Source organism: Lynx canadensis, chromosome D4 (genome assembly GCF_007474595.2).
Source record: "Lynx canadensis isolate LIC74 chromosome D4, mLynCan4.pri.v2, whole genome shotgun sequence".
Classification (NCBI taxonomy): domain Eukaryota; kingdom Metazoa; phylum Chordata; class Mammalia; order Carnivora; family Felidae; genus Lynx; species Lynx canadensis.
In genome coordinates, this window is record NC_044315.2 from 40,433,587 (window position 1) to 40,461,234 (window position 27,648).

Consider the following 27,648-nt stretch of genomic DNA (forward strand, 5'->3'; position numbering starts at 1 on the left):
CCGGAGTCAAGGAAAAGTCTCGCATCCCGGGTCCAAATACTGGAAAGATCGGGGATCGAAGGGCGTACAGAGGCCGCCCTACCTAGCAGAGAGCGACGCCACGTAACTGTGGGGGACGGGAATGCAACAACACAGGTGACCCCGGACTGAGAACCCAACCAACAGCTGCTCGTGAATCCGCGAGCTGAGAACAATGCGTTCAGCCCTGAGCGCGGAAGCTCGCGGTGCCGCGCCCGGGGGCGTGCCCGGCCCGGGGCCTGCTGGGAAATGTAGTGTCTGAAGCTGAGCCCACGCAGCCCCGCCGCCCCTCGGACCGAGCCCCGTGCAACTACAAGTCCCATTACGCTCCGCGAAGTCTTGATCGTCCGGCTTTTGCAGGGAAAGGAGTGGGTGAACATGGCTGAAGGCACCCGGGTCGGCCCAACGTGCCACGGGATGGGTAGCAGGCAGGACCCCGTCTCCAGCAGTGGGAGCTGCAACTTTCCAGAGTACGAGCTTCCCGAGCTAAATACGCGTGCATTCTATGTGGGCGCTTTCGGGGAGCTGTGGCGTGGCCGGTTGCGCGGAGAAGGGGACTTGTCGCTGAAGGAGCCGCAAGCATCCGCGCTGCCAGGGAGCCAGGGGGTCGCAGAGTGGGGCCAGGAGGATGCTGCGGTGGCCCGAGATCTGGGCTGCAGCTTGGAGGCGGCAGCAGAGCTGCGGACCGTGTGCGGGTGAGTGCGCGGCCGAGGGGCTCTTGTTGCTTGGGGCCAACCTGATTGCAGCCTTGCTACTGCGCTTCCCTGGGACCCTCCTTGGGAGGGCCTGTGATTTACTCCCCGGGTAGAGGGGCCGCCGTTTGAAAGCTTTAAACCTGCTAGAGCTTTCCTGGAACCCTGGGAGATGTCCCGTGATCGGAATGCACTATTTCTGCGAGTTGGAGTGAAGGGACGGGAGAGCTGCATGAAAGATTAATTCCTCCTCCCCTCCCCCCGTGATTTTTTTTAAGTCCTTGTTAATATAGGAAAGCGGTCAGAGTAACGGCATGTGTACCTGCCATTGACAAGACACTTTGACAATGGAGGAGCTTTAGCAATGATGAGGCTGGAAGGAGAGGAGCGTTAACCAGAGGAGCGTTAAGACCTTGATTCACTGTGGTCCCTTTTGGGGACCTTCCGGGTATGCTATTACGAAAATCCCCCCCCCCCCAAAAGTGGCTTCAATGGGGTGAAAATATAAACGATCTCTTTCTCCATGTAATAGCATTAGCCGCCATATGTCTATCGGCCACGTATCCTTTCTTTATAGAATATCGGCACAGAAATCATTGTCTTGAATTCTGACTTCCTCTGAGCCGCCTGCCGGATTTGATCTGACTTAGTTATTTAATGATATTTTTAGGACACAAACCTGACTCTCTGTGGACAAGATGGGTGATTGCTTTTCCTTTTTGTTTCTGTTTTAGCCTTGATAAATTAAAGTGCCTTGAGGAGGGTGAGGACCCAGAAGTCATCCCAGAGGACACCGACCTAGTGACTTTGGGGTATGGAAGGCTTTACTTTTATTATGTGGTACTTATTTAACTATTTTTTCAACATTATGTTATTCAGAGGTTGAAAGTACCTATAGTTATCACCACCCCCCCTCCCCAATTCAACCATTGTTAACATTTGGCTGTATTTGCTTTAGCTGTGTGTGTTTGAGATACCTGCTGCAAGGCTTTATCTATTGCCGAACTATTCAGTAAGTTATCAGACAGTAATTTATACCTAAATATATCAGCGTATATCTCCCAAAAGTATCATTCTTCTACGTAATGAGTGGTATTATTACCCTAAGAAAATTAGCAGTAAATAACAACTAATGTCCAATCCATATTCAGAGTTGTGTTTATTTAAAAAAATTAAAAAAAAAAATTTTTAATGTTTATTTATTTTTGGAAGAGAAAGAGAGACAGCATGAGAAGGGGAGGGGCAGAGAGAGGGAGACACAGAATCCAAAGCAGGTTCCGGACTCTGAGCTGTAGCACAGAGCCCCGACGCAGGGCTCGAACTCACGAATCATGACCTGAGCCAAAGTCAGCTGCTTAACCGACTGAGCTACCCAGATGCCCCTTAAAAATTTTTTTAATGGTTATTTTTGAGAGAGTGGGAGAGAGGGAAGGGGAGGGGAAGAGAGAGAGGAGACAGAGAATCCAAAGTAGGCTCCTCACTGTCAGGGCAGAGCCCATCATGGGGCTGGAACCCACGAACCATGGGATCATGACCTGAGCCGAAGTCGGATGCTCAACCGACTTGAGCCAATCAGGCACCCCAGATTTATGTTTATTTTTAAATGTGTGTAGGGGCACCTGGGTGGCTCAGTCAGTGAGCTCAGGTCATGATCTCGTGGTCTGTGAGTTTGAGCCCCACATAGTTGAGCCTGGAGCCTGCTTCCTATTCTGTCTCCTTCTGTCTCTGCCCCTCCCCTGCTTGTGCTCTGTCTCTCTCTCTCAAAAATAATAAACATTAATAAATAAATAAATAAATAAATAAATAAATAAATAAATAAAATGTGTGTTTACAAAGAATGCAGTTACTCTACTTAGATTTCAGTGTAAGTGAAATATGCTGATAGTGTTTTTCAAGCTGTTGTAAAGAACCAGTTATCTTTTGTTTTCAATGTTTAATTTTTGACAAATTCATACTTTTGTAAAATAGGATACCAATGAATTACTAGGAAAGTGGAATGACAAGACAAACATTCTTGTCTGGCTTTTGATCTCAGCTCAGGTCTTGATCTCAGGGTCTTGAGTTCAATCCCTGCGTTGGGCTTCTTGCTGTGTGTGAAGCCTACGGGGGGAGGGGGGGGTGGACAACAACCACAAACACAATAAAAGTTTGTGGTTGTTTTTTTCTTAGACCAAAGTTTATTATTACTATTATTTTTTGAAGATTTTTAAAAAAGGCTGTCAAAGACAACTTTTCCCAGAAAACTTCCAGGTCATTATGCTTTTTGTTTTGTTTTTTTTCATTTTTTTTAAATATGTCATTGCCTTGAATTTGTTTTCATTGAAGTATAATTGATACACAATGCTTCATTGGTTTCAGGTATAAAACTTAGTGGTTTGACAGCTATATATGTTCTATGCTTAGAAGTGTGGCTACCGTCTGTCATCACACAAAGCTATTTATTACAATATTATTGACTGTATTCTCTCTGCTGTCCCTTTATCCCCATGATTACTTATTCCACAACTGAAAATTTGTACCTGTTACTCCCCTTCACCAGTTTGTACCCCCCCGCCAACCTTTCCTGGCAACCATCTGTTCTCTGTATTTATGGGGCTGTTTTCTGCTTTTTGTTTGCTTGTTTTGTTTATTAAATTCCACATATAAGTGAAGTTGTATAGTATTTGTCTTTCTCTGTCTGAATTATTTCATTTAGCGTAATACTCTAGGTCTGTCAATGTTGTTGCAAGTGGCAAGATCTCATTCTTTTCTATGGCTGAGTCATATTCCGTTGTGTAAGTATATCACATCTTTATCCATTCATCTATCCACGGGCACTTGGATTGTCTCCATATCTTGACTTGTAAATAATTCTGTAGTAAATCTAGGGACGCATATATCTTTTCAAATTAGTGTTTTTGTTTTCTTTAGGTGAATACCCAATAGTGGAGTTACTGGATCATATAGTATTTTTCTTTTCTTTTCTCTTTTCTTCTCTTCTCTTCTCTTCTCTTCTCTTCTCTTCTCTTCTCTTCTCTTCCCTTGCCTCCCCTCCCCTCCTCTCCCCTCCCCTCCCCTCCCCTCCCCTTCTAGAACCTTCATACTGTTTTCCACAATGGCTGCACCAGTTAATTGCCACGAACAGTGTACAAAGGTTCCTTTTTCTCTACATCCTTGCCGACACTTGTTATTTCTTGTCTTTTTGATTCTAGCCATTCTGACTGGTGTGAGATGGTATATCATGGTGGTTTGGGATTTTTTTTTTAATGTTTATTTATTTAAAAAATTTTTTTAATGTTTATTTTTTTGAGAGAGAGAGAAAAAGAGAACGTGAGCAGGGGAGGGGCAGAGAGAGAAGGAGACACAGAATCTGAAGCAGACTTCAGGTTCTGAGCTGTCAGCACAGAGGCCAATGTGGGGCTCGAACCCACAAACTGTGAGATCATGACCTGAGCTGAAATTGGACTCTTAACTGACTGAGCCACCCAGGCATCCCAATGTTTGTTTACTTTTTGAGAGAGAGAAAGAGAGACATAGTGTGAGCAGGGGAGGGGCAGAGCGAGACGAGACACAGGCTCCAGGCTCCTAAGCTGTCAGCACAGAACCCGATGCAGGGCTCAAGCCTGAGCCAAAGTTGGACCCTTAACTGACTGAGCCACCCAGGCACGCTCATGGTGGTTTTGATTTGTATTTCCCTGATGAGCGATGTTGAGCATTGTTGGCCATTTGTATGTCTTCTTTTGGAAAACATCTGTTCAGGCCCTCTGCCATTTTTAATTGGGTTATTTGGCTTTTTTGCTGTTGAGTCGTGTAAGTTCTTTATTTTGGATATTAATGCTTTATTGGATATATCATTTATATCTTCTCCCATTCAGTAGTTTACCTTTTCGTTTTTTGATGGTTTTTGTTGCTATGTGAAAACTTTTTGCCTTGGTATAGTCCCAGTAGTTTATTTTGGCTTTTGTTTCCCTTGCCTGAGGAGACATCTAGAAAAATATTTAGAGATTAATGTGTGTTTTCTTTTAGGAGTTTCATGGTTTCATGTCTCACATTAAGGTCTTTAATCCATTTGGAGCTTATTTTTGTATGTGGTGTAAGAGAGCGATTTGGTTTCATTCCTTTGCATGTAGCTGTCCAGTTTTTCCCAACACCGTTTGTTGAAGAAGACTGTTTTTCCACATTATATATTCTTGCTTCCTTCTTCATAGATTAATTGACCCTATAAGTGTGGGTTTATTTCTGGGCTCTCTATTCTGTTCCATTGGTCTATGTGTCTGTTTTTGTACCGGTATCATACTCATTGATTACTACAGCTTTGTAGTATATCTTGAAATCTGGGATTGTGATACCTCCAGAATTGTTCTTTCTCAAGATTGCTGTGCTGTTTGGGTTTTTTTGGTTCCATACAAATTTTTATGTTATTTGTTCTAGTTCTATGAAAAATGCTGTTATCTTGATAGAGATTGCATTGAATCTGTAGGTTGTTTTGAGTAGTAGGGATATTTTACCTATATTAATTCTTCCAGTCCATGAGCATGCAGTATCTTTCCATTTCTGTGTGTTATCTTCAGTTTCTTTCATCAGTGTTTTGTAGTTTTCAGAGTACAGGTCTTTCACCTCCTTGGTTAAGTCTATTCCTTACAATTTTATTCTTTTTGATGCAATTGTAAATGGAATTATTTAAAAAGTTTCTCTTTCTGCTACTTTATTATTACTGTATAGAAATGCAGCTGATTACTATATAATAATTTTGTATCCTGCAACTTTATTAAATTCATTTATTACTTCCAGTGTTGCTAAATGCTTACTCTCGAGGGGCGCCTGGGTGGCGCAGTCGGTTAAGCGTCCGACTTCAGCCAGGTCACGATCTCGCGGTCCGTGAGTTCGAGCCCCGCGTCGGGCTCTGGGCTGATGGCTCAGAGCCTGGAGCCTGTTTCCGATTCTGTGTCTCCCTCTCTCTCTGCCCCTCTCCCGTTCATGCTCTGTCTCTCTCTGTCCCAAAAAAATAAATAAACATTGAAAAAAAAAATAAAAAAAAAAATAAAAAAAAATAAATGCTTACTCTCGAAAAAAAATGCTTATTCTCGTTGTCTGTACTGATTGGATTACAGATAGCTGTCAGATCAGTGCTGGTCTGTCAGTCACAGTTTATACTGCGCTGTGATAACACTAGAGGAAATGTGTGTGTAATAGTGACATTTATAATTTTCCAGTTTGTAGCCCGCTTCCTTCACGCCACATCGTCTTTCTGTAACCTTGATCCTACCCTTCCTGTTGTCCCCCTCGACCATTTAGTCAGGCGTTTCAACTCCACCCTGGTTTCTTTTATAATATCAGCCAAATCTGTTTGCCTAATCGCCATGGCTAGTGTTTACATTAGCGATGCCTGGAGCACTATGAAAGCCTCCCACCTCTCCTGGGCCCAGTTTTTTTCCTTTTGATTTATTCATCATGCTACCACCCGAGCATGCTCATCTGCTATGGACTTTTCAATGGCTGTCCCTCTTCTCTGCGACATATTTCAGATTCCTTAGACATATGAAGCCTTCCACCTATAGTCCAAATCTGCCTTTCAACCACTGTCTCTTTCAAATGGCTCAGGACGCACTTGGCCCCTCTCCCATCTAAAACTCCATTTATTTTGGCCCTAAGATGCCTTTCCACATGACTACAACTTCTCTCTCTTCCTTGGGAAATAGATGTACTTCTAATATCCGGAGCTCTTCCTATAACATTCCTAAAGTTTTTGAAGGGTCTTCTAGAGTCCAGACTCTTTCATCTATGTATTGCCCTTAAGCCTATCGTGTTGTTTTGCTTCCGTTGGTGCTCTCTATTGTTGGTTGATGCGTTGGAGTTTTCTGAGGTGCACATCTGGTTGTGCCTCTCTTAAAACCTTTCAGTTTCTCTTAGGCAAAAGTCTTGAATTATTCATTGGCTCACAGGGCGTCTATCTTGCTAATGTTTTCAGCTGTATCTCTGCAATGCTTCAGCTACACTCCAGTTTGTGGTTCAGTTCCTGGAATGTGCTCTCACTCCAGGCCTTTGCCTAGAACATTCCCTTCTTATCGTTCTGGTCTTGCTGACTTCTACTCATCCTTCAAGTCTTAACCAAAGGACTATGGACTCCCATTTAGGTCCCCTTTGATGCTCATGTAGCCCCCTGTACTTCTGTATTTTTTAAAAAGTATTTATTTTTGAGAGACAGTGTGAGGTGAGGGGGCAGAGAGACAGGGAGACAGAAGATCTGGAGTGGCATTTTCGCTGACAACACAGAGCCTGATGCAGAGCTCCAATTCACAAACATGAGATCACGACCTGAGCCGAAGTTGGACGCCCGACTGACAAAGCCACCCAGGTGTCGCTTCTTCCCTATTGAAATACTCATCAAACTTATGATACACTTGTTTAATTTTCTGTCTTCCTAGCTAGACTTACTTAAAATTTCCATAAACTGTGTCTGTTGCACACACTGCCGTATCCCCAGTTCCCAGAACTTTGGCACATAATAGGGAGTCAGTAGATATTTGTAGAGTGAGTAGAATGAATGAAACGTTCATAAAGCTGTGAAAGTAGTTTTAGGCAAATGGCTGAAAAGAGATTGCTGCAAAGCAAACTTCTTTACTATATTAAAAAATTTTTTTTAACATTGATTTATTTTTGGGACATAGAGCATGAATGGGGAGGAGCAGAGAGAGAGGAAGACACAGAACTCGATGCAGGCTCCAGCTTCTGAGCTGTCAGCACAGAGCCTGACGCAGGGCTCGAACCCACAAGACATGATATCATGACCTGAGCCAAAGTCAGACACTTAACCGACTGAGCCACCCAGGTGCCCCATGCTGTATTTAATAACATACCAGTTGGCTTTTTTTTTTTAACTTTTAAAAAATTTTTATTTTAAATTTTTTAAAATTTACATCCAAATTAGCATACAGTGCAACAATGATTTCAGGAGTAGATTCCTTAGTGCCCCTTACCTGTTTAGCCCATCCCCCCTCCCACAACCCCTCCGGTAACCCTCTGTTTGTTCTCTATATTTATGAGTCTCTTCTGTTTTGTCTCCCTCCCTGTTTTTATATTATTTTTGTTTCCCTTCCCTTATGTTCATCTGTTTTGTCTCTTAAAGTCCGCATATGGGTGAAGCCATATGATTTTTGTCTTTCTCTGACTAATTTCACTTAGCATAATACCTCCAGTTCCATCCACATAGTTGCAAATGGCAAGATTTCATTCTTTTTGATTGCCGAGTAATACTCCATTGTATATATATACCACATCTTCTTTATCCATTCATCCATCGATAGACATTTGGGCTCTTTCCATACTTTGGCTATTGTTGATAGTGCTGCTATAAACATGGGGGTACATGTGTCCCTTTAAAACAGCACCCCTGTATCCCGTGGATAAATGCCTCGTAGGGTAGTTCTGTTTTTAATTTTTTGAGGAACCTCCATACTGTTTATTGTACCAGTTGGCTTGTAATGATTTTATTAAGCCATGTTGAATAGTAATTTTCAGATTATTTTACACGTTGCTTCACCTAGCTGTTTTGTATTACTAAATCAAATGAATCTCATCGGTTGTCTTCTAGTCCCTTCCATAGGAAATGTAGGAGAATTTTATGTATAATCTAATGTAAAAGGAGTCAGTACAGCATTACTCTGCTGGGATTATTTATGTGTACTTTTTATTTTTTTTAACGCTTATTTATTTTTGAGACAGAGAGAGATAGAGCATGAATGGGGTGGGTCAGAGAGAGAGGGAGACACAGAATCTGAAACAGGCTCCAGGCTCTGAGCTGTCAGCACAGCTGGCATGGGGCTCGAACGCACGAACTGCGAGATCGTGACCTGAGCTGAAGTTGGACGATTAGCCGACTGAGCCACCCAGGCGCCCCTGTTTATGTGTACTTTGAATGAAACTTTTGTTTACTTATTTATTAAATATTTTATTTATTTATTTTTTGAGAGAGAACGAGCACGTGGGCAAGTGAATGAGGGGCAGAGAGAGAGAGAGAGAGAATCCCAGGAGGGGCAGAGACACAGCGAGAGAGGGAGAGAGAGAGAGAAGCAGAGCTTATGCTCACCTAAGGTGGGGCTTGAGCTCACCCGATATGGGACTTGAACTCATGAACTGTGACATCAGGTCCTAAGCCGAAGTCACATGCTTAACAACTGAGCCACGCAAGCGCCCCGAAACTTTTGTACTTAAAATATAATATTGGGGCGCCTGGGTGGCCCAGTCAGTTGGGCACCCGACTGTTGGTTTCGGCTCAGGTCATGGTCTCACGGTTTGTCAGTTCAAGCCCCATGTTGGGCTCTGTGCTGACAGTGAAGAGCCTGCTTGGGATTCTCTCTCTCTCTCTCTCTCTCTCTCTCTGTCTCTCTCTCTGCCCCTCCTTCGCTTGCTCTCTCTCTCTCTCAAAAACAAACTTTAAAAAATAAATAAAATATAAGTAATATTAACCTTAACAGTACTGCAAGTAAATTAGACTTGTGCCAAAAGTTAAAATCTGTATCTTTATGCTTTCTTTTTCTCTAAACTGTCCTTTCTTCTCTCCACCAGTAACTTCAAAACAAAAATAAAAACAAAACCTGATTACATGGCATAAAATAAATACATTTTATTATGGCATAAAATGAATCAAATTCTAGCACCTTCTTTGCCCTAATAAGGGAGTTACTCGGTTCATTTTATGCCTGTAAGGAGAGCAAAAGTCCCTTGGAAGAGATTGATTCTCCTTTGATACATGCTACCGTGTTTATACTAAGCTAAATAACTTGTCATCAGCATTTTTCAAATTTTTAACTTCTTAAAGATTTTAATTCCTAGAAATAGTACAGGTAATTGCTACATGGGTACTAGTGAAACTTAATCTGTCACCCCAAAAGTTTCAACAATACTACGTTTAAGAAAATAGCAGTTTCATTTAGTCTGCCCATCCCTGTCGCTTTGCTAGGCAACAAAGCACTGCTCAGTGCACCGTAAAGGATTGAAAGGGGAAACTTTAGCGTCCTGCAAGAAAAAGAGAACCACAGAATTGAAGGACTCTTAAGCCTGTCGCCAAAATAGAAACAAACAAAAAAACACTCTTAATTTACCTGGACTTTGTTAGAATGACAGAAAAGAGTACCATTAAACTAGGAATCTTATAAACCCCTTCCCCACAACTAACACAGAATGAATAAGAAGAAATAAAATCCATAGGGACTTTATTGCAGAAAATCAGGAAACATCTGTTTTTACAAATCAACTGAGGAAATCTCTCCCCTTCTCCCAGAAAATAACTAAGAAACTATGAGTCTCTCCCCTTCTCCCAGAAAATAACTAAGAAACTATGAGTCTCTCCCCTTCTCCCAGAAAATAACTAAGAAACTATGAGTCTACATTCCAGACAAAATTGAATATGCTAAAACAAGCATTTGAGGGTGTAAAAACACCTTGAATCTGAAATTTTATTTTATTTTATTTTGTTTAATTTTAGAGAGGGAACATGCACACAAGCAGGGAGGGGGTGGGGGGTGGGGAGGGAGAGAGAGAGAGAGAGAGAGAGAGAGAATCTTAAGCAGTCTCCATGCTCAGCACAGAGCCTGATGCGGCACTCTATCCCACAACCCTGGGATCATGACCTGAGCTGAAATCAAGGGTTGGACATTCAACCAACTGAGCCTCTCAGATGGCCCTGAAATTTCAAAACTAAGAACAGGAATGATGAGAAAAAGAGGAATGGGGAAAAAAAATTGATGGAATTTGGAAAACAGAAGAGAAAGACAAAATTACCTTAAATGAATTATGAAATAACTAAAACAGAATAGATGCTAATGAAAATTTACTAAGAGGCGACAAAGAAAGACATGAATACAGTTAGAATGAAGTGATGTAAAGAAAGAAATGAGTGAGAGAAGTAGTGGGAATGGAAAACAGACAAGAAAGACAAAATACATTCATATTATATGAGTCCCTCAAGAGAAAAAATAAAACAATTGAATAAGATTAATACTTAATATAACCTAAAAGGAATTTCCAGAATTGGAAAAAAATCTGAATCTACAAATTAAAAGGGTTCACTGGGTATCTGGGAAAATTAACCCAGAATTATCAATTCTGAGGCATATCCTAATAAAACTATTAGATTTCAGAGATAAAGGTAAAACCATTAAGGCTTCTAGGCAAAAAGAACACATAACGCACAAAGGCGAAAGAATTAGGATGACATGAATTTTACAAAGAAGACAGCAGCTGAGCAGGATTTTTTTAAAAGCTCAGTGAAAGGATTTTCTATCCAGTTGAAATGTCCTTCCATATTGAGGCTATAGAAAAAGAATTGTAATGTACAAAATCTTGGATAATTACTCACCCACCAGCCATTTCTGAGGAATATACTAAAGGATGAACTTCGTCCAACCAAATGATGAGTGGGAAATTTTCACCAGAGGACTGATAGAGGAAGGATACAGGCAGAAGGCTAATGTACAAGTGTTGTATGTTGTAACAGATTAGAAGATTGTAGCTAAAACAATGGGATAAGAAAAGAGGAAGAAGATAATGTGTAGGCAGTAAGTGATTTTAAAAAATACTGATGAAAAACTTGGCAAATTTAGTAAAATATTAAATAAGGCAATGGGTAACGAAGGGTATTAAAATATATGTAAGTACAGAGGTAACCACTGGAACAAAAATAAGTGCCAAACCCTCCTCAATTTTTAAAACACAGACAAGCAAAAATACACATCTCCCAATGAACACAACAGCTAATATCATAAAATACATATAATTAGAAAATGTGATATAATTGAAACCAAAAGCATCAGTTCTCTACAACCTGTTAAAAGGGGTTTAGACTTGGCTCACAAAACAAAAACCTTGTGGAGACAACAGACATATGTAAAATAAAGTGATTCAGAGAAAAATAAAGGATTGGACAAAAATATTACAGATAAATGAAAAGAGAAATTGAACAGGTATAGCTGTTCTGATACAAGGCAAATTGAATTCAAGCCCTAGCGCATTAAATGTGACAAAGGACACTTTTTTTTTTCTTTAATGTTTATTTTTGAGAGAGAGCATGTGAGCCGGGGAGGGGCAGAGAGAGAGGGACACAGAATCTGAAGCAGGCTCTAGCCTGCTGTCAGCACAGAGCCCCGAGGACATGGGGCTTGAACCCACAAACCATGAGATCATGGCCTGAGCTGAAGTCAGGGGCTTAACTGACTTCAGCCACCCAGGCGCTCCAACAAAGGACACTTCTTAATGCTATAAGCCACAAACTCCAATTAAGATAGGATACTTACGAAATATATATTCACAAATATATGTGTGTATACACACATATCAAATAATACAGCAATCAGGGGCATCTGGGTGGCTCAGTTGGTTAAGTGTTTGCCTTTTGAGTTTGGCTCAGGTCATGGTTCGTGAGTTTGAGCCCCACATCAGGCTATGTGCTGGCAGCGCGGAGCCTGCTTTGGATTCTCTGTCTTTCTCCCTCTCTCTGCCCCTCCTGCGTTCATGCTGTCTCTGTCTCTCTGAAAATAAATTTAAACTTTAAAAATACTAAGAAAAAAATAATACAGCAATCAACTTTATAGAACAAAACTATAGGAGATGCAAAATGCATAGTTAAACACACTAACAATAGGACACTTTAATAACAAATGGTTAAAAAAAAAAAAAAAAAAGGAGAAAAGCTCTCAACAACATAATAGGCTGTATTTTATGGAGATCTGTACTTAAAATTTATAACCTGATGGAAAAGACGACGTGGTGTACTCAAAAAAGTTGTTTGTATATTAGATCACAAAGAAAACATCAGTAACATCCATAAAGTAGAAATTTTACTGTAAACAACACTTTTATAGCAACATGACAAAACTAGAGCTTACTAACAAAAACAAAAATCAGGCCAACCTACCTGGAAATTAAAATTTAGTTAGTTAAGTTATGGGAGAGCACAAGTGGGGAAGGGGCATCGGAAGGGAACTAGAGGATCTGAAGCGGGCTGAGCACTGACAGGCTGACAGCAGCAAGCCTGATGTGGGGCTTGAACTGTTGGACTATGAGATCATGACCTGAGCTGAAGTTGGATGCTCAACTGACTGAGCCACCCATGTGCTGCCCCACCAAATTGTTTTTGTGCTTGTTTATTTTTGAGAGAGAGAGAAGAGAGACAGAGGATCCAAGCCTGATGCAGTGCTTGAACTCATGAATTGTGAGATCATGACCTGAGACGAAATCAAGAGTCAGACCCCCTACCTGGAAATTTTAAAACTTTCATTAAATACACGCATGCCTTGGAGATCTTGTGGGGCAATTCCAGACCACCACAATAAAGCAAACATTGCAATAAAGCGAGTCAAATGAATTTTTTTTGGTTTCCCAGTGCATATCAAAGTTATATTTACACTATAGTCTATTAAATGTGCAGTAGTTTAATGTGTAAAAAAGTACCTATTTCAAGTAAATACCTATTGGTAAAAAATGCTAAAATTTGAGCTTTCAGCAAGTTGTAATCGCTGATGACAGATCACCATAACAAATATTATAATAATGAAAAAGTTTGAAATAGTAGAGGGATAAGAGTAGATAAAGAAGAAACACTAACTGTATCTGCCAGTGATACAATAGTATACCTGAAAAATTTGAAAGAAATCAATGCTAAAACAAAGAAACAAGAAAAACAAGAATTTAGTATAAGAGCAGGATACAAAATTGATAATTATAAAAAAGTAGCTTTCATATATACAAACAATTAGGGGACATAATGATGGAGAAAATCCCATTTATAATAGTCAAAAGGAAGACTATGTAGGAATAAATTTATAAGAAATGTGTAAAAGTTAGGTAAGGAAATTTTTAAAACATTCTGGGAAGATTTGGAAAAAGACTTAAACATTGAAAGATGTCCTCTTTTGGATAGGAATACTAAACATCATGATAACAGTTATTTATTTTTTAAATGCTTTGACCTCTGCAATGGCAGTAAAGATTTTAATTTGAAACTACAGGTTTCACCTATAAAGCTGAATTTAGCAACAAGACAAAAACTTAAATAATTTGGTAAATGCAGTGCTTTAAAAATTTTTTTAATGTTTATTCATTTTTGAGAGACAGAGTGTGAGCGGCGGAGGGAGGACAGAGACCGAGGGAGACACAGAATCCAAAGTAGGCTCCAGGCTCTGAGCTGTCAGCACAGAGCCCGATGTGGGGCTTGAACCCACGAACTGTGAGGTTATGACCTGAGCTGAAGTCTGACACTTAACCGACTGAGCCACCCAGGCGCCCTGAAAAATACTTATATTCGTAATTAGAGAAATGCAAATTAAAATGACAATATTTTTTCTCACCTATCAGACTGGCACACATTTAAAAATATGTATTCTTTTGATGAGGCCATGGAGAAATGGGCATTTTTGTACATTGCTGATGGAAATGCAGACTGCTACAAGCCTTCTCTAGGGCAATTTGGGAATGTGTAACAAAAAGGACATAGGTGCTTACCTTGTGACCCAAGCGATCCTACTTTTAAGCAGTCTCTACTGGAGCTACACCTCCAACAGTATGAAAATACAATATGTACGGGGTTATTTATTGTTTGTTTATATTGTTGCATTGTTTATAATTGCAAAATATTAGAAATGCCCTAAATATATACATAGGAGAGTGTTGAACAAACCATAGGACATCCATACAGTTAAGTGTTGTGCAGCTATACTAAAGGCTGAGGAAGGATGAACTGATAGCATAGTTTCTAGGAGATACTGTTACATGAAAAAAGCAAAGCCCCATGGGACGCCTGGGTGGCTCAGTAGGTGATGCTCAGGTCATGATCTCACAGTTCATGAGATTAAGCCCTGAGTTGGGGCTCTGCACTGATAGGATCCTGCTTAGGATTCCCTCTCTTCTCTCTCTCTCTGCCCCCCCCCCCCGCCCCCACGTGTGCTCTCTCTTGCTCTCTCTCTCAAATAAACTTTATTAAAAACAAAAACAAAAACAAAAAACAAAGTCCCAAAGCATATGCCACCTTTTATGTAAAAACTCAGTTTGCCAGGTGTCAGTTTGTTGGCTCTCATCTATAAACTTGCCTTTTTTTTTTTGCCTTCTCTGTAAAAATGGGCCTTGGTCCTTATCCTTGGCCAACTGGCACATTGTTAAGCTTTGTCAGTAAAAGTGCAGAAGAGACTTTGCAAGAGGGAAGGGTTTTGCTTGCTGGGCCGCTGTTCAGGGCGCACAGCACCTGGCTGTCAGTAGCTCCCATTGCCCAGCACTGTTCCCTGCCCCTCCACCCACCTTCATGTTTCCCCTGTGCAGCTCCTCCTCGTACCCTGCATTTCCCGCAGTTCTGCTGCTGGAGCACCATAGCAACTTTCTCTGCCCTTCAGGGAGTCACAGCCATGGCCTCTTTAACAAACTGTGCATCTCAGTCCTGCGGGGAGAAAAGGAAGACTTCTTGGGCACTCTGTCTCAGCCCAGAGGACATGATGCTCCTTATGTATGCTATGCCTATATTCTGCAGTTCTTTACTTCTTACTTACTAATCACTACTCTAATCATCTGTTAAAGTTAATACTTCCTTAGATTAAGCTTTCTCTGTTCTAATTACCGTGTAGGTTTTTTTCCTCCTAAATTGAACTCTGATAGAAAAAGATTTTTTTTTTTTTTTGAGAGAGAGAGGGTGAGTGGGGGAGGGGAGAGAGGGAGGGAGAGAGGGAGACAGAGAGAGAATCCCAAGCAGGCTGCACTGTCGGTTCGGAGCCCGATGTGGGGCCAAACTCACAAACTGTGAGATCATGACCTGAGCTGAAACCAAGAGTTGGACGCTTAACTGACTGAGCCACCCAGGTGCCCCACAAAATTTAAGAAAATACACAGATATTTGCTTATTTGAACAAAACAAATGGAAAGCATAAACCACAACTGTAGAGATTGGTTGCCTACAAGGGGTGGGTGGGAAAGGGGTGGGAAGTAAGGAAGGAATGGGAACAAGTTAGTAGGGATGAGGAGGGAATGGTGCTTCTTCGGGTGTGTGTGTGTGTAAACACATTATATGTACCTATAACTCTGACCGTTAGGACCATAGTGAGGTCTCACCTATCCTTTACCTGTCTCCAAAGCAATCAATTAAAACCAGCCAGGGGGCGCCTGGGTGGCGCAGTCGGTTAAGCGTCCGACTTCAGCCAGGTCACGATCTCGCGGTCCGTGAGTTCGAGCCCCGCGTCGGGCTCTGGGCTGATGGCTCAGAGCCTGGAGCCTGTTTCTGATTCTGTGTCTCCCTCTCTCTCTGCCCCTCCCCCATTCATGCTGTGTCTCTCTCTGTCCCAAAAAAATTAAACAAACGTTGAAAAAAAAAAAAAAAAAAAAACCCAGCCAGGATGTGAGTTATTTGGGGGGACCCAAAATAGAGCACAAAAACTAACAAATGACGCTGTGTCACAGATGACAACACTGAAGAGAATGAGGAAGAAAGAACTGACCTAAGTCCTGCAGAAGCGTAGCTTGATTCAGTGTTGCAAGGCTAAAAACAAAAAGTACTGTTCATGACTTAGTGATTCTGAAACTGTGTTTTCTAGGCTTGAACAAATAAGTGAATTAATTAATGGGTAATGGGAGCCGGGTTTCTCACCCGTGGAGAAAGAAGTTACAAGGAAAGGTTGAGGGCTAAAATGAGCCCTCTGAGTTTTGTTTGAGATTAGAGTGTCGGTATAAACTCATGGTTAAATATGTACCAGATAGAAAAATACAGAAATGCAGATGTTTGTACATGCGTGGGATAATACACATCTGCATGTTTTCTGCCTCTCTCCGCTGAGAGGTTTGGAAGCACTGATGGCAGTGGCATTGAAAACACCCAGCGCTCAGCTCACAGTCTCTGTGGGGCTCTTAGGAGTTGATTCCAGGTGAGCCTTGAGCATCTTATGGTGCTAGAAAGTAAGGAAATGCCAAAAAAAGGATGAGGGTTTGTTGAAAGAACGGGAGCCAACTTGAAGGAGTTCCTGATGGCCACAGTTTGATCAGCAGAGTAATTTAATTAGATATTAGTTAACTAGGTACTAACCTACAGAATGAAACAAATATGAGTTCGTGTTACTATAAATGACCAAATAAATGGGAGAAAAGAGACTGGTCTTTCTCATAATGCCAGTGAATAAATGTAGAAGGAGGGAAATAGAGAATCACCACGAGGCATATTCCACAGTAATATATGTGCAGACAAAATTTTTTTTTAATTTTTTTTAACATTTATTATTGAGAGAGAGAGAGACAGAGCATGAGCAGAGGAGGGGCAGAGAGAGCAGGAGACACAGAATCCAAAGCAGGCTCCAGGCTCGGAGCTGTCAGCACAGAGCCCGACACGGGGTTCAAACTCACAAACTGCAAGATCATGACTTGAGCTGAAGTCGGTCGCTAACCAACTGAGCCACCCAGGCGCCCCAGACAAAATCTCCTTTTGAATGCTAAAATTCCTGGGTGAAAGTTCTAGGAGAAACAAGATTTGCATGGTTTCAAAGGATCTCCCCCTAAATACTCAGCAACTACAAAGGAAAATAAAGTATCTCTTTAGCGTAGGAATCGGGCAGATAGGAACTTAACCAAGGGCAGCCTCCCCAGTAACAAGACATGTGAATATCGACACCATGAACTTCTTGGTGTGATACCGTGAGGATATCATTCTTGTGGTATTCTTGCCCCAAATGTACAACCTTACTCTAATTGTGAGTAGACAGTAGTCAGTGCGAATTCAAGGATATTCTACAAAGTAACTGAGCGGTGCTCTTCAAAAGTGTCAAGATTATGAACGGCAAGAAAAACTGAGGAACTGCAGCCACCTGGAGGGAAAGGAGAAGCAAGAAATGCAGCGCAGTGTCCTACAGAGGATCCTGGCAGCAGAAAAAAGGCATCACGTTTAGAAGTTTGTGAAATTCGGGGCGCCTGGGTGGCGCAGTCGGTTAAGCGTCCGACTTCAGCCAGGTCACGATCTCGCGGTCCGGGAGTTCGAGCCCCGCGTCGGGCTCTGGGCTGATGGCTCAGAGCCTGGAGCATGTTTCTGATTCTGTGTCTCCCTCTCTCTCTGCCCCTCCCCCGTTCATGCTCTGTCTCTCTCTGTCCCAAAAAATAAATAAACGTTGAAAAAATAAAAAATTTAAAAAATAAAAAAAAAAGAAGTTTGTGAAATTCGAAAAAGACTTACAGTTAATAATGCTGTATTAATGTTAATTTTCTGATCTTGACAATTACTCTCTGATCATATAAGGCATTAACATAGGGAAACCTAGTGAGAGGTGTAGGGGACTCTCTGTACTAATTTAACAGCTTCTCTTTAAGTCTGACATTACTTCAAAATAAAAGTTGAGTGTTGAAGATACCTTGGAAGACTCAGTAAAGAATATTGAAGTTTGATTTTTCTTGTGTCTCTGGCAGGGTTAGAAAGAGGCTTCTGGAACAGCGGGAAGAAACCATAACAATAGATCGGGTTTGCAGGCAAGAAACCTTTGCTTACGAGATGGTAAGAGTCTCCTCTTTTGCACCTTTTCCCGTGAAACGATGAACTGTGTCATTAGGCGTAAGTGGTGTCTCCGTGGTGGCTTTCTATTGGATATGCTTAGTTGAAAACAAACTGGAGAAACCTCATTGGGACTGGGAACTGGTAGGAGAAACAGACCCATACCTGGGTCTTTCAGATCTCTGCCTTTATTTTTGCTTTTAGCTTAGTCTTGCTCTGTGTGTTAGGCTAACTTCATGCCTTTTCATCACCCTATTCCTGATACTTTTGTTCTGCTCCGGATTTTTATTTCACCACATTCTTCCTTAATCTACCAGCTCTTAATGTAAACCGTCAGAAAAATTTAAGATGCGGAGTAGTGAGGAATTAAGTGTTAGTAGACATGATGGTTTTATTCAGTACATATTCTTGAGGACCTACTGTGTGTCAGATGCTGTGTTGGGCACATTATAGTACATAAGGGCATCTGTTTTCTCTCCCATGTATATTTTTATTGTAAAATTTGAGTAACATGAACCTTACTATTTTTTTTTTAATTTTTTTTTTTTAACATTTATTTATTTTTGAGACAGAGAGAGACAGAGCATGAACACGGGAGGGTCAGAGAGAGGGAGATACAGAATTTGAAACAGGCTCCAGGCTCTAAGCTGTCAGCACAGAGCCCGACGCGGGGCTTGAACTCACGGACCGTGAGATCATGACCTGAGCTGAAGTCGGCTGCTTACCCGACTGAGCCACCCAGGCGCCCCTAAATCTTACTATTTTAACCATTTTCAAATGTTCAGTTTAAGTGACATTAAATACATTCACTGTGTTGGGTATCTCTTACTATTTCTAGAACTTTTTCATCACCTCAAACAAATTCTATACTGAGCAAGGAACTCCCCATTTTCCTTTCCCCCAGCCCTGAACCTTTATTCTACTTTCTGTGTCTGTGAATTTGCCTATTCTAGATACCTCATATGAGTGGGATCATGCAATATTTGTCCTTTTGTGTTCAGCATATTTTACTTAGTATATTGATTCAAAGGTTTATCTGTGTGTTATAGGTATCAGGACTTCATTCTTTTTTTTTGACTGAATAGTATTCCATTGTATGGATATACCACTTTTTTTTAATCTGTTCATCCTTTTTTAAGTTTATTTATTTTTGAGAGAGAGCACAAGTGTGCGTGAGCAGAGGAGGGGGAGAGAGGGAGAGGAAGAGGGAGAGAGAGAGAGAGAGAGAGAGAGCGAGAGAGAGAGAATCCCAAGCAGGCTTCTTGCCATCATCACAGAGCCCAAAGCAGGGCTTGATAACATGAGCCTCAAGCCCATGACCTGAGCTGAAATCAAGAGTCAGATGCTCAACCGACTGTCACGCAGGTGCCCCCATCTATTTATCTTTTGATGGACATTTGGCATATTTCCACTTCTTACCTATTGTAATAATGCTGCTGTGAACATGAATATACAGGTATCTGTTTGAGTCCATTTTCATTTCTTTTCAGTACATACCTGGGAGTGGAATTGCTCAGTCATAAGGTAATTCTAGGCTTAACATTTTGAGGAACCACCAAACTGTTTTCCAAAGGAGCTGCATCATTTTACATTCCCACCAGCAATGCACAAAGATTCTAGTTTCTCCACATCCTCTTTAGCATTTGTTATTTTCTGGGTGTTTTGTTTTGTTTTGTTTTGTTGAGAGTAGCCATCCTAGTGGACCTAAAGTGGTATCTCATTATGGTTATGCATTTCCCAGGTGATAAGTGATGTTCAGCATCTTTTTATGTGCCAGTCGGCTCTCTATATATCTTCATTGGAGAATGTCTATTCAAGTTCTTCACTAGTTTTTTAATTGGGTTGTTTCTTTGTTGTTGAGTTGTAAGAGTTCTTTGCATATTCTGGATACTAGACCCTTACCATATGTGTGATTTTAAAAATATTTTCTCCCATTCTACAGGTTGTCTTTTCACTCTCTAGATAGTGCCCTCTGATACGCAAAAGTTTTAAAATTTGATTAAGTGTGGGCACCTGGGTGGCTCAGTCATTAAGCATCTGATTTCAGGTCATGATCTTGCTTGTGGTTCGTGAGTTCGAGTCCCACATCGGGTGAGCATGAACCCCACTTCGGGTGGGCTCGAGCCCGCATCAGGTGAACATGAGTCCCACTTCGGGTGAGCCCTACTTCTCTTTCTCTCTCTCTCTCTCTCTCTCTTTCTCTCTTTCTCTCTTTCTCTTTAGCATTTCTATATGGCAAGTCTACTAGCAATGAACTCCTTCATCTTTCTTTTTTTTTTTAATCGGAAAATGTCCTTAATTTTTCTTTCATTATTGAAGGATATTTGCCAGGTATAGAATTCTTGCTTAATGGTTTTTGTTTTCCTTCCCCTCTCTCTCTCTCTCTCTCTCTCTCTCTCTCTCTCTCTCATGTTTTAAAATATGTTGTCCTACTCCCTTATCTCCATGGTTTCTGTGAGAAAATACCTGCTAATCTTACTGAGGAACCTGATTTCCTTTAGTTGTTTGGGGTTTCATTTAGCTTATTGAGTGCATTTAAAAGACTGTTGATTTAACATTTTTGACCAGTAATTTCAATATCTGGGCTTCCTCAAGGATGGTTTTTGTCAGATTCTTTTTTTTTTTCTTTGAATGTGACATATTTTCTTGTTTTTTTTTGTGTGTGTGTGCTTTATAAGTTTCTATGGGTACCTGGACATTCTGAATGTAATTTTTTACTTGTTGAGGGTTGGAGCTATCTATGACTTTTCCAAACTTTTCTCAATGTGTGTATTCCTTGTTGTGTGTGTTTATGGATATTTCTGTTTCATTACCTCTGTGGGCAGCCGGTGACCTGTTGAAGATTTCCTTAAATGTCTGCCTCCACAAATGGGGGGGTGGGGGGAAGGCCCTGTCTCTAAATGTTCTAGTAGCCGCTGCTGTGGGAAGCCACTGCTGGCAGGACGCTCAACACCAAGGCTAGTGTGGGCATCAGGCCATCACCAGACCAACCAAAACACCTAGTTTTGGGAGAACAGGGTCCCCACAGCTTGTCATATGACATCAGCCATCTGTTCCAGGAACACAGGCCACTATTTCCACACCTGCGGTGGAGCTAAGGAATGGGGATGGGAGCTGGTTTGTACCCTGTGCTTACTTGTGAAAGATCAGTGGCTTGTTTTCTCATCAGACGCTTCCCTAGTGGATGTAACTGACCGATCACTTTCCAGAGTTCCAAAATAGTTAATTCCAGTCTCTCTCCATCTTATTGGTTGCTTTGGTGGAAGGACTGACCCCCAGAGCTGCCTACTATGCCATTTTGTTTAACATCACTCCCTCTTATTTTTGTACTTCTTAACTAGTCCACCCTGGTGGCCTCTGTTCTGTAGTTACTGCACACACATAATAGAGCGTGTAAGGTATTAAAGATGTGATAATGTTGTAAAAAGCAAGACAGCGTTGGTTTTAGAGCTAAATAGACATGTATTTGCATCTTAACTTGCTGATTCAGCATGATTAAATCTGAGTCTCTGTGCATACTCTGTCAAATAAGCGTTCATAGTGATATGAGAGGGGGTATGTAAAAGCGTTAGCAACTGTAAATGCCAGTGTTGTACCAACATTCGTCGATCGCTCCTGTTTTATCATCAGTGGCTAAGCACTTAGTGCCAAGCATTGTCAGATGCTTTATGTACACACTCCCAGCAATACTTCTATAAATTGAGTATTTTCTGGTTTTTTACAGAAGAGGAAACTAAAGCCTAGAGAGATTTTTAACAATTTTCTTAAAGTAAAATTAAGAGTCAGACTCAGGGCCGTCTGACTCCAGCTCTTGCTGATGGCTGTTGTTCCATACTGCCTCTTACCTATGTCACAGTGTCTGATTTTTAAGGTCTCTTACTCGTTTTTCTCCTTCAGGAGTCACATGCCATAGGAAAAAAGCCTGAAAACCCAGCAGACATGGTTGAAGAAGGGGAGCTTATCCTATCTGTGAATATCTTGTACCCCGTTATATTTCATAAGGTCAGTAGTAAAATCTTTTGAATTTTGCAGATAATATGGTTGACTTTTGTCAAAGGGTTTCATTATTTGAAGAGTCACAATCCTTAGGGCTCAAAATAAATGAAACATATGCTGCTTTATCGGACATCCTGCCTATATCCTTGGTTTCTTGTTTTAATAAGAATTATCATGAATAAGGTCAAATTTCAAATAATCTCTTAAGGGGATTACAGTTATAACACTGGAATGTATACCTAATTGCTGCACTGGAAGCAACTGAAAGTATATGCAAATCTTCAGTGATTCTAATTATATGAATTATTGAGGGAGTTGTTTTTTTAGTTTTGTGTTTTTTTTAATTTTTGTAGTATCAGAACACAGACATTTATTTTATTAGGTTTTAGTAGTAAGCACACGAGATGTATTTGGGTAGAAAGCTGTGAAGTTTTGACTTTTTTGTGACCATAGTAGGGAAGTGAGCCAAGGACACTGGTGGAATATGACCAGGGATCTTGGCTGAGGACGATGGTGTGAGTCTCCTTTCTGATTTCTGGAGTTTTGAGTTACCCCTTTTTAATTTTCTTTCTCTATTTATTGGTTTTTAAAATTACATCCAAGTTAGGTAGCATATAGTGCCTTAATGATTTCAGTAGTAGATTCCAGTAGATTCCAGTCCCTGTGTATAACACCCAGTGCTCATCCCAACAAGTGTGTTCCTTAATGCCCCTTGCCCATTTAGCCCACCCCCCCCACAACTCCAGCAACCCTCAGTTTGTTCTCTAAGAGTCTCTTGTGTTTTGTCCCTTCCTTGTTTTTATATTATTTTTGCTTCCCTTCCCTTATATTCATCTGTTTTGTGTCTTAGATTCCATATATGAGTGAAGTCATATGATAATTGACTTTCTGTAATTTCGCTTAGCATAATACACTCTCATTCCATCCACCTTGTTGCAAATGGTGAGATTTCATTCTTTTTGATTTCTGAGTAATACTCCATTGTGTGTGTGTGTGTGTGTGTGTGTGTATCTTCTTTATCCATTCATCTGTCAATGGACATTTGGGCTCTTTCCTTACTTTGGCTATTGTCAATTGCGCTGCTATAAACATTGGGGTGCATGTGCCCTTTCGAAACAGCACATCTGTATCCTTTGGATAAATACCTAGTAGTGCCATTGCTGGGTTGTAGGGTAGTTCTGTTTTTAATTTTTTGAGGAACCTCCACCCTGTTTTCCAGAGTGGCTGCACCAGTTTGCATTCCCACCAACAATGCAAAAGAGATCCTCTTTCTCCACATCCTGGCCAACATCTGTTGTTGTCTGAGTTGTTGATGTTAGCCCTTCTGACAGGTGTGAGGTTGTATCTCATGGTGGTTTTCATTTGTATTTCCCTGATGATGAGTGATAAGCATTTTTTCATGTGTCAGTTGGCCATCTGGATGTCTTCTTCGGAAAAGTGTCTGTTCATGTCTTTTGCCCTATCTTCACAGGATTATTTGTTTTTGGGGTGTTGAGTTTGAGAAGTTCTCTGTAGATTTTGAATACTGACCCTTTATCTGATAAGTCATTTGCAAATATCTTCTCTCATTCCATCGGTTGTCTTTTAGTTTTGCTGAATGTTTCCTTTGTCGTGCAGAAGATTTTTATCTTGATGAGGTATGTTCATTTTTGCTTTTGTTTCCCTTGCCTCCAGAGATGTGTTGAGTAAGAAGTTTCTGCGGGCTAAGTCGAAGAGATTTTTGCCTGTTTTCTCCTCTAGGATTTTGATGGCTTCTTGTCTTACGTTTAGGTCTTTCATCCATTTTGTAAGAAAATGATTCAGGTGCATTCTTCTGCGTGTCGCTGTCCAGTTTTCCCAGCACCATTTGCTGAAGAGACTGTCTTTATTCCTTTGGATATTCTGTTCTGCTTTGTCAAACATTGTGGCCGTATGTTTGTGGCTCCATTTCAGGGTTTTCTATTCTGTTCCATTGATGTATATGTCTGTTTTTGTGCCAGTACCATTCTGTCTTGATGATTACAGCTTTGTAATACATCTTGAAGTCCGGAATTGTGATGCCTCCAGCTTTGGTTTTCATTTTCAGGATGGCTTTGGCTGTTCGGGGTCTTTTCTGGTTCCATACAGATTTTAGGATTGTTTGTTCTGGCTCTATGAAGAATGCTGCTGCTATTTTGATAGGGATTGCATTGACTATGTAGATTGCTTTGGGTAGTATCAACATTTTGACAGTATTTGTTCTTCCAACCCATAGCATGGAATAATTTTCCATTTTTTTGTGTCTTCTTCAGTTTCTTTCATACACTTTCTGTAGTTTTTAGTGTATAAATTTTTCACCTCTTTGGTTAGGTGTATTTCTAGTTATTTTATGGTTTTTGGTGCAACAGTACATGGGATTGATTCCTTGATTATTTCTCTTTCTGCTACATCATTATTGGCAACCGATTTCTGTGCATTGATTTAATATCTTGCAACTTTGCTGAATTCATGCATCAGTTCTAGCAATTTTTTTGGTGGAATCTTTTGGGTTTTCCATATAGAGTATCATGTCATCTGTGAAATGTGAAAGTGTGACTTCCTCCTTGCCAATTTAGGTGCCTTTAATTTCTTTTTGTTGGGGCGCCTGGGTGGCGCAGTCGGTTAAGCATCCGACTTCAGCCAGGTCACGATCTCGCGGTCCGTGAGTTCGAGCCCCGCGTCGGGCTCTGGGCTGATGGCTCGGAGCCTGGAGCCTGTTTCCGATTCTGTGTCTCCCTCTCTCTCTGCCCCTCCCCCGTTCATGCTCTGTCTCTCTCTGTCCCAAAAATAAATAAAATTTGAAAAAAAAAAAAAATTAATTTCTTTTTGTTGTCTGATTGCTGAGGCTAGGACTTGCAATACTATGTTGAATACCAGTGGAGAGAGTGGACATCCCTGTCTTGTTCCTGACCTTAGGGGGAAAGCTCTCAGTTTTTGCCCATTGAGGATGATATCAGTGGTCTTTCGTATATGGCTTTTATGATCTTGAGGTGTGATCCATCTACCCCTACCTTCTTGAGGGTTTTTATGAAGGATGTCGTGTTTTGTCAAATGCTTTCTCTGCATCTATTGAGAGGATCATGTGGCTCTTGTCCTTTCTTTTATTAATGTGAGGTACCACATTGATTTATTTGCAGATGTTGAACTAGCCCTGCATCCCAGGTGTAAATCCCACTTGATCATGGTGAATAATTCTTTTAATGTATGGTTGGATCCAGTTGGCTAGTATCTTGTTGAGAATTTTTACATCCATGTTCATCGGGGAAATTGGTCTGTAGTTCTCCTTTCTGGTGGGGTCTTTCTGGTTTTGGAATCAAGGTAATGCTGGCCTCATAGAATGAGTTTGGAAGTTTTCCTCCCATTTCTATATTTTGGAACAGCTTCAAAAGAATAGGGTTAACTCTTCATTAAATGTTTTGTAGAATTCCCCTGGAAAGCCATTTGGCCCTAGACTCTTGTTTTTTGGGGAGAATTTTGGTTACTAATTCAATTTCTTTACTGTTTATGGGTTTGTTCAAATTTTCTATTTCTTCCTGTTTCAGTTTTGGTAGTGTATATGTTTCTAGGAATTTGTTGATTTCCTCCAGATTGCCCATTTTATTGGCATATAATTGTTCATAACATTCTCTTATTATTGTTTTTATTTCTGCTGTGTTGGTTGTGATCTCTCCTCTTTCATTCTTGATTTTATTTATTTGGGTCCTTTTTCTTTTTGATCAAACTGGCTAGTGGTTTATTAATTTTGTTAATTCTTTCAAAGAACTGTCTCCTGGTTTCATTGATCTGTTCTACTGTTTTTTCGGTTTCAGTAGAATTGGTTTCTGTTCTAATCGTTATTATTTCCTGTCCTCTGCTGGTTTGGGGTCTTATTTGCTGTTCTTTTTCCAGCTTTTTAAGTTGTAAGGTTAGGTTGTGTATCTGAGACCTTTCTTCCTTCTTTAGGAGGTCCTGGATTGCTCATATACTTCCCTTTTATGACTGGCTTTACTGCATCCCACAAGTTTTGGGCTATGGTGTTATTCTTTTCATTGGCTTCCATGTACTTTTTAATTTCCTCTTTAACTTTTTGGTTAGCCCATTCATTCTTTAGTAGGATGTTCTTTAGTCTCCAAGTATTCATTGCCTTTCCAAATTTTTTCCCGTGGTTGATTTCGAGTTTCATAGCATTGTGGTCTGAACATATGCACAGTATGATCTTGATCATTTTGCACGTGTTGAGGGTTGATTTGTGTCCCAGTATGTGGTCTGTTCTGCAGAATGTTCCATGTGCATTGGAGAAGAATGTATATTCTGCTGCTTAGGATGAAATATTCTGAATATATCTGTTAAGTCCATTTGGTCCAGTGTGTCATTCAAAGCCATTGTTTCCTTGTTGATTTTCTGCTTAGATGATTTGTCCATTGTTGTAAGTGGGGTGTTAAAGCCCCCTACCATTATGGTATTATCGATGAGTTTCTTTTTTTCCTTTTTTTAATGTTTATTTTTGAGAGAGAGAGAGAGACAAAGCTCAAGCGGGGGAGGGGCAGAAAGAGAAAGAGACACGGAATCTGAAGCAGGTTCCAGGCTTTGAGATGTCATCATAGAGCCTGATGTGGGGCTCGAACTCACAAACCATGAGATCATGACCTGAGCCAAAGTTGGATGTTTAACTGACTGCACTACCCAGGCACCCCTGAGTGAGTTTCTTTATGTTTGTGATTAATGGATTTATATATTTGGGTGTTTCACATTGGGGGCATAAATGTTTACAATTATTAGTTCTAATTGGTGGGTAGACTCCTTAATTATGATACAGTATCCTTCATCTCTTGTTACATTCTTTATTTTAAAATCTAGATTGTCTCATATAAGTGTGGCTACTCCCACTTTCTTTTGGTGACCATTAGCATGATAGATGGTTCTTCAACCCCTTACTTTCAATCTGAAGGTGTTGTTAGGTCTAAAGTGAGTCTCTTGTTAACAGCACATAGATGGATTTTGTTTTCTTATCCATTCTGTTACCCTGTGCCGTTTGATTGGAGTGTTTAGTCCATTGACATTTAGATTGAATATTGAAAAATCTGAATTTATTGTCATTGTGTTGCCTGTAGAGTTGGAGTTTCTGGTGGTGTTCTCTGGTCCTTTTTAGTCTTTGTTGCTTTTGGTCTTTTTTGTTATTTCTTTTTTCCCCTCAGAGAGTCCCCCTTAGAATTCCTTGCAGGGCTGGGTTAGTGATCACGAACTCCTTAACTTTTTGTTTGTCTGGGAAACTCTTTTATCTCTCCTTCTATTTTGAATGACTGGCTTGCTGGATAAAGAATTCTTGGCTGCATATTTTTCTGATTCAGCACATTGAATATATCCTTTCACTCTTTTCTGGCCTGCCAAGATTCTGTGGATAGGTCTGCTGTGAACCTGATCTGTCCTCCCTTGTAGGTGAAGGACTTTTTTTCCCTTGCTGCTTTCATAATTCTTTCCTTATCTGTGTAT

At 40.7% G+C, this 27,648-nt stretch overlaps 1 protein-coding gene across 3 annotated transcripts in view; it reads left to right on the forward strand.

Annotated features, from left to right (window-relative positions):
• The first annotated feature begins 380 nt into the window (after positions 1-380).
• The window catches only part of SNAPC3 (small nuclear RNA activating complex polypeptide 3), a 45,289-nt gene continuing 18,021 nt past the window's right edge, over positions 381-27,648 (forward strand). For all 3 annotated transcript variants that reach the window (XM_030294134.1, XM_030294136.1, XM_030294135.1), the window contains exons 1-4: positions 381-713; positions 1,445-1,522; positions 18,105-18,189; positions 22,084-22,188. In XM_030294134.1, the coding sequence (XP_030149994.1) occupies positions 397-713; positions 1,445-1,522; positions 18,105-18,189; positions 22,084-22,188 (585 nt within the window). In that variant the 5' untranslated portion in view covers positions 381-396. The remainder of the gene's footprint in view (positions 714-1,444; positions 1,523-18,104; positions 18,190-22,083; positions 22,189-27,648) is intronic.